The sequence below is a fragment of the Apium graveolens genome, chromosome 3 (genome assembly GCF_009905375.1).
Source record: "Apium graveolens cultivar Ventura chromosome 3, ASM990537v1, whole genome shotgun sequence".
Lineage (NCBI taxonomy): Eukaryota > Viridiplantae > Streptophyta > Magnoliopsida > Apiales > Apiaceae > Apium > Apium graveolens.
Genome location: NC_133649.1, coordinates 63,394,883 through 63,410,490, shown reverse-complemented (window position 1 = coordinate 63,410,490; position 15,608 = coordinate 63,394,883). Strand labels below are relative to the sequence as shown.

General features: G+C 38.1%; 1 protein-coding gene across 1 annotated transcript; it reads right to left on the bottom strand.

Annotated features, from left to right (window-relative positions):
* Positions 1-8,412: 8,412 nt before the first annotated feature.
* LOC141712356 (actin-7) lies at positions 8,413-10,969 on the bottom strand. The gene is made up of 5 exons (XM_074515268.1): positions 10,822-10,969; positions 10,066-10,134; positions 9,566-9,959; positions 8,867-9,480; positions 8,413-8,771 (listed from the first exon to the last, which is right to left on the bottom strand). The coding sequence occupies exons 2-5, from the start codon at positions 10,123-10,125 to the stop codon at positions 8,706-8,708; spliced, it is 1,134 nt and encodes a 377-aa protein (XP_074371369.1). The 5' UTR covers positions 10,126-10,134; positions 10,822-10,969; the 3' UTR covers positions 8,413-8,705.
* Between the last annotated feature and the right edge of the window lie 4,639 nt (positions 10,970-15,608).

Genomic DNA, 15,608 nt, shown 5'->3' with positions numbered 1-15,608 from the left:
GGAAGACCGTCGACCCTCGATCGAAGAAAGAGGTGATGAGGGTCGAGATTCAGCCCACGGAGCGATGGACGGGGGGATCAACTGTGCCCTTGAGGGCACTTAACCTCTTTAACTTACCTCAGGACTTGGTTGCTTATGATGGGAGGAAGCGTGAGGACCTTGTTGATCGATGTAAGAGCCGGGCTGGGAGGGTACGTTCATTCCCTTCTCTTTCTTTTTAATGTGCATGTTTCTTTGTTTTCATGTTCGGTCATGGTCGTTTATAGTCATAGTTGCCGACCCTGTTTTCATGTCCCCCCTTTTTTTTTTTTTTTTTTTTGCAGTTTCTTTCCGATTTTATGCATATACTGGAGGATTACAAGGCTGATGTTGATGGTGAGGCTTGTTCCAAGCTCGAAGCTGAAGTTGCTGCCTTAAAGGGGGAAAAGAAGAAGATTGCGGTGGGTTTTGCGGAACTCGAGCACAGGGTGGCTGATTTGTCTAAGGCAAATTCCGCTCTGTCGAAAAAGGTTGCTGAGATGGAGGCTACCGAGCAGGTGTCGAGTGGGAGGATACAGGAACTCGAGGGTCGACTGCTCGAGGTGGAAAGGGAGCTTGAAGAGGAAAAAGGCAAGCGCCAAGGCTTGATTCGACAGGTCGAAGGAATGGATGGCTCCTACAAGTTGATCGTGAAAGAAAATGAAGATTTGAAGACAGAGGTAGAGAAAGCCGTTGAAGATATCGCTGGTGCTCTGGGCGACGGTTATGGACGATGTCTTCGACGGATGGAAGAGGCTGGTTTTGCCGTCGAGGGTCATGCCTTTGATGACTATCTTCGTGACCTGGCATCGAAGGGTGATAACGCATGAAGGCAGGGTATGCCCTGTGATTTTTGTAATCGTATTTGAACATTTTTTTTTGTGATCGTATTTGAACATTTTTAAGTGTTTAAGAGCTTTATTGATACCAACATCATGGAAGTTCCAGAACTTGAGAAGTGTAGTAATCACTGTGGTCCTGGATTTGTAAGAAGTATAAGGTATGCGATCCATTGTTTAAGCTTATTTCTATGTTGTAAGCAGTTACGTATTGGCTGGTTTTGCTATCTATTTGTCTCGAGTTTGAAACATTAAGCCGTTTGTTAATTTCGTAGTCGAGTGTTTACATTATGAGAGAGATTTTATTGCCCAGACCGTCATCGTGAAGTGGTTGTATAAACATTTGCCTAGAAATGAATGATTATTTTTAGTTAAGTAAGGAGCGAAGGAAGTGAAAGTCTGTGCTTTTTCCAAGTTAAAGGAATTTGTTCATCATAACCTCGTAACGACCCCTATTACATCGAGGGTTTGTTTTTGAAATGGCATTTTACTGCCTCAAGATAACAAGTTACAACTGAGATTAAATTACTGATAGAACTTTTTGAGGTGAATTCCATTCCAAGCATTTTTGATGGGTTTCCCGTCGAGGTGCGCAAGCTCATAGGTCCCCGTGCTTACAAGTCTCGAGATCCGATAAGGGCCTTCCCAAGCTGGTTTGAATTTTCCTGAGACAGTGGGTTGTGATGCTGCGGAATCTCTTAAGACAAGGTCGTTAACCTTGAAGTCTTTGGGTTTGACTTTTTTGTTGAAGTACCTTGCAGTTTTTTCTTGTTGGGCAACCATCCGCATTCGGGCTTCTTCCCTTGTTTCTTCTAACAGATCATTGTGAAGGCGAAGTCCGACGAGAGATAGAGCAGGATCGAATACGTCGATCCGTGGTGAGGTGAGACTTATCTCGACAGGTATGACAGCGTCGACTCCATATGCAAGTCGGAAGGGAGTTTCGCCCGTCGCACTTCGGGGAGTCGTCCTATACGACCACAATACATTCGGTAGTTCGTCGACCCAACATCGGGGTACTTCTTCAATTCTTTTCTTCAGGCCTTGTAGGATGGTTCTATTTGTTACCTCTGCTAGTCCATTTGCTTGGGGGTATGCTACAGATGCTTTGATGTGCTGGACTTTTAATTCGAGCAGAGCCTCCTCAAATTGCTTTCCTACAAACTGAGTGCCGTTATCAGAAACTAAGATTCTGGGGATCCCAAAGCGAAAGACAACGTATTCCATAAAGAATTCTATCATCTCTTTTTCTCGAATTTTAGCAAGTGGTTTTGCTTCGACCCATTTGGTTGCGTAATCCACAGCGACTACGATGTATTGGCACTGATTTTTGGATTTTGGAAAGGGACCCACAATGTCTATTCCCCATTGGAAAAAGGGGCATGGGCTGAGAATAGAGTTCAGCTCAGTTGTGGGTCGACGGTTTACATTTCCGTGCAGCTGACATGCTTGACATTTCTTGACGTAATCTTCACAATCTTTCCGGATTGTAGGCCAGAACAGGCCTTGTCGGATAACTTTGAGGGCTAATGTTTTCCCTCCTAGGTGTTCTCCACAGATTCCCGTATGTATTTCTACGATCGCTTGGAGGGCCTCTTCTGGAGACAAGCAACGGAGCAGAGGCTCAGAGAGGGCACGTCGGTATAACTCCGAACCCACAACACAGTAGTTCCTGGCTTTGAACATGAGAGTGCGGGCTTCGGACTTATGCTCAGGCAACTTGTTGTTGATAATGTACTCAAGGAAGGGTTGGCGCCAATCGAACCTAGCCTGGATTTGATTGACTGATATTTCGTCGATAGAGGGGGTCTCCAAAATGTCGACGTATGTTGGGCTGAGATTAGTGGGGAGGTTGGAAGAGGCTAGTTTGGCTAGAGAGTCTGCCCACTGGTTCTCCTCCCTGTCGATGTTTGACATTTTCCATGAAGGGAATTTGCTAAGAAGCTCTTGTGTTCTTGTTAAATATCGGGCCATCCTTTCATTATGTGTCTTAAATTCGCCACTTATCTGTTTGCAAACCAACTGAGAATCCCCAAATATGTCAATGACCTCTGCTTCGAGATCGGATGCGAGTTTTAGACCGGCAATGAGTGCCTCGTACTCGGCCACGTTGTTTGTGGCGGAGAACCCGAACTTGAGAGCCTGCTGAATTTTGAATCCTCCTGGGCTGATTAATATGACCCCTGCTCCTCCAGAGCCGGACGTCGAGGAACCATCAACGAACAGAAGCCACGGACGAGACTGGTCCTCTTCAGGTTTGTGCGTCTTGGATTGGAACTGGCATTCGGCGACGAAATCTGAGAGAACTTGGGCCTTGATCGCCGTTCGAGGTTTATACTCGATGTAGAACTGGCTTAACTCGATGGTCCAAGCTGCGAGCCTGCCTGTTATGTCGGGCTTGTGCAGGATTCTTTTCAGAGGAAGATTGGTCAGGACATGGATTTCTCTCGCTTGAAAATAATGGCGTAGCTTACGACTTGCGACAACGAGAGCGTATACGAGTTTCTCGACTTGAGGGTACCTTGTTTCTGCGTCTCGTAGTGAGTGACTGATGTAATATACAGGAATATCTTTTCCCTCATCGACACGGACCAATACTGCCGCGACAGTTTCGTCGGAAGCTGGGAGATATACCCGTAGCGGCTCACCTGTTAAGGGTCGTGTTAAAACTGGAGGATTTGTCAAAAACATCTTTAACTCCGTGAAATTCTTTTCACAGTCTTCGTTCCATTCAAACTGCGATGATCTGGAAGCTTTTTTCATTGCAGAGAAAAATGGGAGGCATCTCTTTGAAGATTGAGGAATGAACCTTCGAAGTGCGGCTATACACCCTGTGAGTTTTTGTAAGTCTTTAATGGATCTTGGTTTGCTCATTTCTAGAATAGCTTTTGTCTGAGCTGGATCGGCCTCGATGCCTTTCTGGGTAACAAGGAACCCCAAAAATTTACCTGCAGTAAGGCCGAATGAACACTTTGCCGGGTTCAGTCGCATGTTATTTTCCCTTGCATTGGTGAACGTTTCTCGAAGGTCTGTCACGTGGTCGGAGGTAGCTTTTGACTTTGTGATCATGTCATCGACGTATATTAGCATGTTTCTTCCTATCTGCGAAGAGAATATTTTATCCATTGTCTGCTGAAAAGTAGCACCCGCATTGATTAATCCGAAGGACATTACTTTGTATCCAAAGACCCCTCTATGAGTGATGAAAGCAGTTTGTTGCCAGTCATGGGAATCCATCTTAATTTGATTATACCCCGAAAAGGCGTCCATAAAGGACAGGAGTTCGTTTCCCGCTGTGGCGTCGATGAGTTGGTCGATATTGGGCAAAGGGTAAAAATCTTTAGGGCACGCCCTATTCACATCTGAATAATCAATGCACATTCTCCACTTCCCATTGCTTTTCTTAACCAGAACTACGTTTGATATCCATGTGGGGAATTGCACGGGCTCGATGAAGCCGGCGTCGAGGAGTCTGTCGACCTCTTGGTCGATGGCTGCTCTTTTCTCGGCCGAGAATATGCGTTGTTTCTGTCGCACAGGCCTGGTGTCTTTACTGATGTGCAGCGAGTGTCGAGCAGTGGTCTCTGGGATGCCAGGCATGTCTCTCGGGACCCAAGCGAAAATGTCGGAGAATTCCCGAATGAGGTTTGTGATATCTCTTTTGAGATCTGATGAGAGGTTTTTGCCAATTCTTGTTGTTTTATCTGGGTTTCCTTCAAATACTTCTATATCTTCTGTTTCTTCGAGAGGGGAGCATGAATTGCTTGTGGAAGAGTCAATCAACTCTCTTGGGTCGATATCTAGTACTTGATTGACTTCTAGCTCTTCCTCTGTCTTTGCTTAATTTTAGCGAACTCCTCGTGAGATATAGATTCTGTGGATTCTGTCTGATGTGAGACATCGGCAGATGACACTGTCCTCTGTCGACGTTCGCGAGGTTGCGAATATGTTGACTCCGTCGAGGGCTCATATTCGTACTCTGCATCATCTTCATCATAAAATTCATCATCTTGTCCTTCATTTTGAATTGTAGTTTGTTGGAGCTCTCGACGAAGACGGTGAATCTCACGTTTTCGCTCAAGTTTAGCCTGCAATCTCTGAGCTTCGCGCTCTAGAAACTCGAGTTCTTCATCTGAATCAAGCGAATCTTTTGGATTTCCTTGGTTTTGGGCTTTTAGCCTTTCTTTCTTTTCCAAATGTAGCCGCACGTCGCTCGAGAGAACTTTTTTTCCTTTAGATGTTTGAACTCTAAAACGCTGGTCTGACACAGCTTTTCTTTTTTTGTCCCTTTGGAGTGAGTCCTTCAATCCTAGAAATTGATCTTCTGGAGGAGCCTCAGGTGGAGGGAACAAACACTTCGGCTTCAATGCCGGTTGTTTTGGAAGCTCGCGATCGTCGTGGGTCGAGGGGTCGGCGGCAACTTCTGCCGTCAACTCCTTTACCTGAGTTGGTCCGGCGGTTCCCGGATCAAGCTCTTCTACAATCATCTTCTGGTTGGATCTTGTTAAAGCAAAGCTCCTTCTAGCGCCAAATGATGTACCAATAATATTATTATTAGTCTATAGTTTTAGGAGATGATCTTCTTTGCTTAATTAGCCAACCCCTTCAAATGGGATTGTTGTCCTTTATTTATACTAAGTCCCAAATGGGCTCAATCCTTACAATGTGGGCCTTCTTGGGCTTTACATAATGTATTGTGATTATTCTAACTATAATTCCTTTGGGCCGTCTTGTCCTGGTCCAACACTATAAATACGATTTTTTTGATAAATATGGTCTACAGATATAATATTAGTATATGTTCTCATAAATTGTTATAAAAATGATGGTCTAACTCAGGACTGAGAAAGAGAACTCATGACCACTTAAGTTATCTAAGGACGCTCAATACAAAATTTTTTTTAGTATATCATGACCCAAATAAGTGTATGTATAATATTAAAGTTAAGATGCATATAGTATTAGGTTGTTTGCATTAGTTCACGTAGTACAACCTTGATATACATGATAGTATAACATAAATTAAAGATGTGCGAACATGATCACCAAGCATTGCACGAGTGGGATCATCATCTCAAGGTTGAGACCATCATCTTGAATTCTTACAAAGTAGTAGTAAACACTTTGTTTAGTGCCATAGAAATAAGAGGGGACACCATGTAATTGCAACCCCCCAATCCAAGACTGAGTATTTAATTTTGTTACCTAAATGACGTGTATTGATACTTCCGTTATAATTTATTCAGAATCTATCTTATTCAATTATGATTTTAATATGGTATTATTCTAAGAATCATTTAGGGACCTCGATCTTTTTTTACTCTATAATTATGCGCAGACAGATAGGAAGGTGGAACAGCACTAAAGAAACAAACACATTCTCCTCACATGCCTTGCTCATTCAATCATCCTTCTTTCTTTCCCTTCTTACATGTTAACAGTTGGGTTTAAGGATCAATCCTTCCATGTTCTAAGCTATGCTTTCAATTATCAACTTTCACCTTCCCTACTTATTAATGCCCAAGGGCCACGTTCTGAATCACCTGTGACTTGTGTTTAAAATAAGAGTCCGATACTTCACACCCTTTATTGACATCGAGACCAAATTATCCTTAATTTGCACGAGTTAAACAAATTTTGTGGTGTGTGCCCGTGGACATCTACTAAGAGCAAAATTTCATAATTTTACTTTATTTTGATTGATTCATATCTATGAATAATAATAGACCCACTATATACACACAAACTCCACCGATTAAAATAAACTAAACTTACAAAATTTTATATTTATGACGTGCCCATATGCATATTAGAAAAACCGTTAGTTAAATATGTACATAATATTATTTTATCCCGAATGTCAACGAATAATGTGCACCACATCGATTCCTTAAAATAACTGTACAGATATATAACAATTTATTCTACTTTCTTTGTCAATACCTAATAATTTAAAAGTATCACTTATAGATCTAGTTTTAAGGAATAAAAATTATCATAAATCTCTTGGTACTTGTCACATTTTTTGAACAAGGGCACTAACTTAGTATAACCAAATTGTGCCTCTCTGATTCGTGTGAAAACCCTTCACCAGAGTAATCAACATATTTAAAATTGGTAATTCCGTACGATTTATGTTTGCATAGGTTCTCCTCACAAAAAAAATACATATTTAAAATTGATACCAAGTTAAATTGATGATGTCCCCCCCTTCTCTGTTTGTCGTCTAACTAACCATAATTACTGCTACCTCTCTCTCCCATTAAATTTTATATATCATTTTTGGCACATTTTTCAATTTTTCTTTAAAACATAATTTCACAATATTTTTTTAATTTTTTTATGAATAAAAGTTTTATATTTAAAATTTTATTCATTTTAAAAAAAAATATTATAAAACTATATTTTATAAAAAACTCGAAATACGTGAAAAATACAATTGGTCTTGGAAAGGGAGTATAATAAATTGATTATGCATGTAAGTATCAAATCAAATGGGCCAAGTTAATAATGGCATGCTCCACCAACGTTTGGGTAAATTAAGCAAATATATTGAACTAGTCCTTTATTGGTTTGACTGATCTCACACACCTTCACAAAAAAGAAGCATAGGGAGACAAAATTTTGGCACGAATGAAAATGCAAGTAAAAGACCAGTAATATGAGATGCAAACGGCTTATTAAACTAAGTCATTTATGTGTGATGAGATACACTTGTAAAACATACTTGCTCTTCATCACAATAATACTACAAGTGATTTCACTTTTTGATTTACCAAATTTTGAGGACAAAGTTGGAAATTACTTGGAAAAGTATGGCATCGCAAAAATGTAGTGCCTGTGGGCACTTTACACACCCGAACAAGCTGGAAAGATTTTCATTAAAGTCGTAGCAGTCACTTCAGGGGCTAGCGTAACGCCCCACAGGCATAATTATATACACTCAAGATGCTTTCAAGTTTTGATACTTTTGAATCGCAATCTCTAGTTTTCAAGTTCTAGAAACTTCTCTCAAATGGACAGTCATAATAGTCTCTCCCAAGTCATAAGAGCTATTAGCATTTTGTGAAATATAAGATTACATTTTTTGGCTAGGGCTCACAGATAATAAATAGTAAAACATGACAAATTAACGCCCACATAATATATTTTGTGGTGTAGGGGATAGTTTTTGTTTGTGGAAGACGTTCAATAAGAACAGGATATGCTAGCTGTAGGAACCATATCTTGAGAGTTTGAGACAAAACAAGCACACGTACTAAAGACAACTCAACAAACAGTCTTACATAATTCTAGTGGATGTACAAGAAAGCAGTTTTGTACGAACGAGGAAGTTTCAAACAAATGGACGTCCAGAATACTTCAAACAGTTGCAGGATTTTAGAAAGAAACAAAGGCAAGCAGTTCAAAAGAAACTCCAAACGGTAGATGTTCTAAATACTTCAGCCATTTGGCAATTGAAGCTACAGTTTGCATAGTTTCTTCTACAAAAATCTGAACACTGATTGAAGGGCTTGAAAATAATTTCTAGCGCATTAAATATAAACATATATGCTGCGGTAAAAAGTGAGATGATGAAATTAAAATATTCAAGAATCGGATTGAAAAAGATACATAACAAATCACTTCTCAACTCTAAGCATCCTCTACTAACAAGTCACAATTTTCTTTAACATACTTCCAGGGTAGACTGGTACCCGAAACACAGCTGACGAAGAGTAGATACATCAAAATCATTTTTTCTCCCAATTCTCAACTGATCACATAACTGAGTTTACATGAAATATTATATAAAAAGCAAAATAAATTGAAAAAGAAACTCGAGCTCCAATGCATATACTGTAGAACTTAGAAGCACTTCCTGTGCACAATTGATGGACCAGACTCATCATATTCACCCTTGGAGATCCACATCTGATAATACAATAGAGAATGATAAGGTCAGATATATAACAAAATTGGCCATTCACAAATACCAAATCAAAATGACATCTTTTAAGTGGTTTTACCTGTTGGAAAGTGCTAAGAGATGCAAGAATGGATCCTCCGATCCAGACACTGTATTTTCTCTCGGGTGGTGCAACAACCTTGATCTTCATGCTGCTGGGAGCAAGAGCAGTGATTTCCTTGCTCATACGATCTGCAATACCTGGGAACATTGTTGAACCACCACTGAGCACTATGTTTCCATACAGATCCTTTCTGATATCAACATCACACTTCATGATTGAGTTGTAAGTAGTTTCGTGAATTCCTGCAGCTTCCATCCCGATCAAAGACGGCTGGAACAGAACCTCTGGGCAACGGAATCTCTCAGCTCCAATTGTAATAACTTGACCATCAGGCAATTCATAATTCTTTTCCACAGAAGAGCTACTCTTGGAAGTTTCAAGCTCCTGCTCGTAGTCGAGGGCCACATAAGCAAGCTTCTCCTTCATGTCACGGACAATTTCCCGCTCAGCAGTGGTGGTGAACATGTAACCTCTCTCAGTTAAGATCTTCATGAGAGAATCGGTGAGATCACGACCAGCAAGATCAAGACGAAGAATGGCATGGGGAAGGGCATACCCTTCATAAATTGGAACAGTATGGCTCACACCGTCACCAGAGTCGAGCACAATACCTATTGGATTTCGAAGATTTTAGATTGAAGCTATAAAAAATAATGTCAACTACAGAATATACTACTTGTACGGACATATACTAACCAGTAGTACGTCCACTTGCATATAGAGAAAGAACGGCCTGGATTGCAACATACATAGCAGGGACATTAAACGTCTCAAACATGATTTGAGTCATCTTCTCCCTGTTGGCCTTGGGGTTGAGTGGTGCCTCAGTTAGAAGAACTGGGTGTTCCTCTGGAGCAACTCGAAGCTCGTTGTAAAAAGTGTGATGCCAGATTTTCTCCATATCATCCCAATTACTTACAATTCCATGCTCAATTGGATATTTCAAGGTAAGAATACCTCTCTTCGACTGGGCTTCATCACCAACATAAGCATCCTTCTGTCCCATCCCAACCATCACACCAGTATGCCTTGGTCTCCCAACAATACTGGGAAACACTGCTCTGGGAGCATCATCACCAGCAAAACCAGCCTACAGATATCACATGACAATATTTACAACAACGATCTATCATCTTAAACAGTAGTATACATTATGCACTTTGATAAACTTTACGAGCAATATGAAATGAACTAACCTTCACCATTCCAGTTCCATTGTCACAAACTAGGGGCTGGATATCCTCAGCATCAGCCATTTTATGTTACTGCAAAATTTAAAAATAAATAAAATAATCAAACAAAAAATAACATAAAACACTCAGTAACCAAATCACCATTATTGATCCACTTTTAACCATCAATCATTCAATCCCAACATTATCATTTTCGTTTCCATCTGTCCTGTATAGACATTGTCCATTAACTAATCAAATAAGGCAGCCCCATCAAAAAATCACTATACTCAATTCACTTGTCAGTAAAGTTCATTTTAATCAGATATAGAAACAAAAATCACGGCATTCACAAAAACATCGAAACACCACCAGCTACCACATTTACTAACAACCGTAACTCCAAATTCATAATAAAAACCTCACAATCATACTCATAACGAGACATCCGTGCAATTACATCTGGAACAAAAAGCACATCGATCCAATGGCGTAATTTCAGAGGTAAAAAACAGGTCAATCCAGTCAATCAACTAGATGAGTAAAGTAAAGCACATCATTATAAGCTCAATAAACACCAATACACATAAATCAACCTCATATACACACGATTAACAATTCAAAACAATCAAATACATAAATCTATGCATAAAAAGACAGATCAAACTATAAACTAACACTAATTGCATAATCTCAACTTAAATAATCAGATTCAGATCCAAAAAATTCATAATTTGAATATAAAGATAAAGCTAGTTAGATAAAGAGATCGAGCCGTACCTAAAAAAGAGTTGCTTTATCTCTCTCGATACTCTCTCTCTCTGTCTCTGTTGTGAGTGACGATGAAGAGGATATGAGAGTAGTGAGGGTAGATAGATGTGTGTTTATATATCCGAGCGTGTATGTATATAGACACGGAGTGGCACGGGGGTCTGGGAACAAAATTTGAAATTCAAATGAAATGTATTTGAAATTCGATAGAGTTTTTTCTCAAGGGGAAATAAATTAAATTTTTTTAAAGTAAGAGAGGAATCATTTCGACCACCAGAAAAGATAGGGGTGACCTGGCATTCACTGATTCACAGCTAACTCAATGTGTTTTTTGAATTGTAAATTTATTATTTATTATTATTGAAATATATACTATCAAATCAAATCCAACATATTCCAACCAAGAGAACAAGGTTCTTGACATGGCACAATTCCAAATCTTAACTTACTTTACTTTTCTGGACATATAGTAAATTCGAATTAATAGCATCTTCAGCGATAGATGTTATAAGTTTATTAAGATTATTATTTATTAATTAATTGAGGTTAAATGTGATCAAAAGTTTGTACTAGAAATAGAAATTGATAGTATTATCAATTTATTTATTATTAATTAAGCTAGATATTCGTCTAACCGATTTTTGAGGGTGTTTGGGTAAATCGTGGGAATGAAATCGAGATTTTGGTCTAAAATAACACAATTTTTTAAAATGATGTTAAAAAATAACACCCGGAAAAATGTTGGCCCTCAGAGGCCCTTTTATAACGAGTGATGTCATACATTATTATTACAACTAGGCCTACTCATGGTTGTCCACGCATTAGAGCATATGCACCCCATTAGGAACATCAGTTCATCAATTAAATCAATTGAATTGGTACTATTCACACTAAATCAACCTTTTTCTTAATTTTTATACACATATAAGACTCTTTCAATTCATCAAATACTATTTATCAAATAAATAAGTACATAATATTATCATTAAAAGTAAAAAAGATAGCAAGTTGTGCAAAATAAAGATAAAACAGAGGCCCGTTGACAACTTCTTTGATTATTAGATCATATGCACCATATGCATTAATTCAGCAATTCAACAATTCAGCACGTATTTCAATTAACTAATGAAAACAGGTGATTTAGCGCTAGGGAATTCAAGCCATCAATTATTAATGCTCCTTTATTCAACAAGGTGAGCTTTGAAAATTGCCAGACTAATAAACAGGTAGCCCTGCTTTTACCTTTTCTTGTGCCACATGTCTTCCTTTTGGCAATGTAATGGCTATATTACATTAAAATTAGTAACGTTAATAAAATAATGGTCATTTTTTTACTTATAAATGTGAACTTTTGTATTCATTTTTTACACAAAAATTATAATACCCACGTTCATATCTTCTCAGTCTCATTTTTCTTTCATAAAATATACATATAAATATATAATGGGTACTAATTGGCTCCCTTCCGAAGATTTACAATTATGTATTTCGTGGACTCGACAATCTGTTGATCCAATAACCGGTCGATTTCAAACAAGAATAATTTATGGGGGCGAATTTATGATGATTTATGCAAAAAATTGGTGTGGTACTCTCGAAAATTCTCCTGCCGAACCTCGTTCAAAAGTTATTCTTGACTCACACTGGACACTGTTGAAGAGAGCATTAAAAAAATGGCAATGTGCCAAGAATCAAGCTAGTAGACACTCTGCAAGTGGAACCAATTTGGTGGATGAGGTGAGATTTTTTATTTTTAGTATTATATATATATACATATATACATATATTAATTGTCTGCTAACTTAATATACATATTTTGTCATTTTATTTAGACAACTCAAGATTTTCCAGGCTATGAGCCGCGTCCTTGTGGTTCACCTGGAGTATCGATGAAGTTCATCACTATTGCCGCTTCGGTCACCATGGTATTCATGATTTCAGACTTTTCTTGACTGTGTTGTTGCCTCTGACTCAAAAATCTTTTTAATGCATTCATTCTGATAAAAATTTGTTGTGATTTTGAGATACTATCATCGTAATATTATGATATTATTTACATACAATCTTTCTATCTATAAATTTAGAACAAGACACATGTCATTACGTGATTCAACGAAAATATAAATTTATCCACAATCTTATCAAAAATCTAAAATCATCCAAGAATCTATGATTTGATATTATTTGTGGGCCATTAAATAATATAGATGAATTTAGATTTATGATATAAAATTTATTTATTTATTTGATAAATAGTAATCGATGAATTGATGGAGTTGTATGGGTGCATAAAAATTAACAAAAATAGTTGATTCATCATAAATAGTAATCAATTCCGTCATTTTAATTCATGGATTGATGAACCAAAGGAGTTCATGGGTGCATATGCTCTTAAAGGTCATGTTAATGCATCAAAGGAGTATCAATTTTTGTAGCCGTTCAAAAATTGGAACGTTACACATCAACGTTAATATTACTGTTTGTAGCCGTTCTGACCAATTTGCCTAGTTAATAGTGTAAATGTGGTGGACCCCTCCAATTGCTGGCCATCAGTTGCTCCATCAGTTATTAAAGTTTGGATTGCTGAATCAAAGCTCAGTTGATAATTGATACTCCAAAAAAGTGACCGGTGCATGTGACTAGTCCATTAGTCCATTAATAGAATCGCCGAATCAACTAACGGATATGCTGCGGTGCAGATGCTCTTAAAACCAACTCAACCCAACCTTAAATTTGGCTGATTAAATCGAACCATTCAAAACCGTTGGTTAATTGGGTTGATTTTTGATTGGGACGTTTGTAATTGGTTGGGTCAAATTTTAGATATTTAAAACTTTAACCCAACCAACCAGGTTACACACACACACACCTTTATCAGTAGTCGTGACATAATACATACAACATATACACACAAAACTAATCAGCTACTCCTCCATTATTCTGTTGTAAAAGACATTCATGTACTTTAACAAGACTAAGACAACTTGTCAACCCTAAGTAAGTTGTATTGTTATCTAAATTTGTATTCTATACTTGTAACACTTAAAGTCTGTAAAAATACAAAGGAGTAGACTGAAGTCTCTTTCCTAAAACAGTATCAATCCTAAGGATTCTATCTGGAAGAAGATCATGCCTCAGAAGAATTTTGAAGAAGCTTGCAGTTGAATAAATATGTTTGGAGAAAAATGTTCTAAGTCAAAATCTCTACAAGTCACAGATTTAATGTTATAGAGAAGTCATTCTAGAACTCCAGAATGACTTATCGAGAAGTCATTCAAACTCCAGAGAGTACTGACTGATAAGCAATATCTACTCGACGGATGAGCTATATATCCACTCGATGGATGAATAACATCTACTCGACGGATGAGAAATATCTACTCGACGGATAAGCTATACCTCTACTCGACGGATGAGCAATATCTACTCAACGGATAAGCAATATCCACCGGGAGTAGAGAAGTCAGGAAAGCTACTCGAGAACTCAAAAAGATATCGACAAGTCATTCTTTCACTAGAGAACTCAGAGTTATCGACAAGTCTATATCCATTCGAGAACTCAGAGATATCTACAAGTCAAGTGAAGTTATGAAGACTAGAGATCTCGATGAGCTGAAGACCTCTACAAGCCAAACTCTCGATAAGCCTTTGTACTTATCGAGATATCAAGTGTTCAAATGAATCAAATTGGAGATCTCGAAGTACAACCTCAAAGTATAGAATTGCAGATCAGTTTAATATCCAAGATAAACAATCAACAAACAATCCAACAGCTGGATTGACAAGTCTACAAAATGCAGTTTGAAGTGTGTGCAAGATCAATGGCAAAGATTAACTGACAGAGGAAGATTAAAGTAAACACATGATACTAAAGATATGCTAAGCCAAAAATGGAAGATTTGCTTTTTTATAAATAGAAATGACAAGTGACAGTTTAGAAAAGCTAATAGCATGTTTATTATCCACTGTGTGAACCAGCAGTTAATTGAGCTATAAAGTTAACACTGGTCCTCTAGTTAGAAGTAATAATTTAGATCAAAATTCCTGTAACACTCTCGAGAAGAAGATGAGCTCTTTAACTTCGAAGAACTTAGAAATTTTTTAGCAAAACATCTTAATTTTTAATACAAATGTTAAGTGAGTTTTGAAGATCTGTGTTCTTTATTTTGTGCACGTTTAATTTCTGCATGAACACTTTTCTATACAAGATTTAATTTACTTTGTTCAACCATTATCTTTCAAGAAAAGCCTAAAATCAGAAAAACACATTCACCCCCCCTCAGTGTGTGATTCATTACCTAACAAGTGGTATCAGAGCAAAATCTGAAAGAAAACAGATTCAAGATCTTGGAAGAATGAATACACAGAAAATCAGTAGCATCAAAATTCCTACCTTTGACAAAGCTAACTACACTCTTTGGAAAAAGAAAATGATGCTGTTTATCAGGATGGAAAATTCATTCTACATTCAGATCCTCAAGAATGGACCCTTCATTTCTATGGTAAGGGTTGAGGAATCTATAAATGGAGACATTGTCATACCAGCTCATTATGCCCCAAAAGATCCTGCTGAGTATACAGATCCTGAAAAGGAGAAAGTTTCCCTGGATAACAGCTTGCAAATGATATTGATTGAGTCACTTGACAATGTGATGTACAACAATATTATCAACCGTGACACTACCTAGCAGATATGGGAAAAGATTGAGATACTGTGTGAAGGAACTGAGGAGGTTAGATCCAATCAAAGAAGGATACTGATTTCACAGTATGAGGGTTTCATGGCTAAGCCTAAG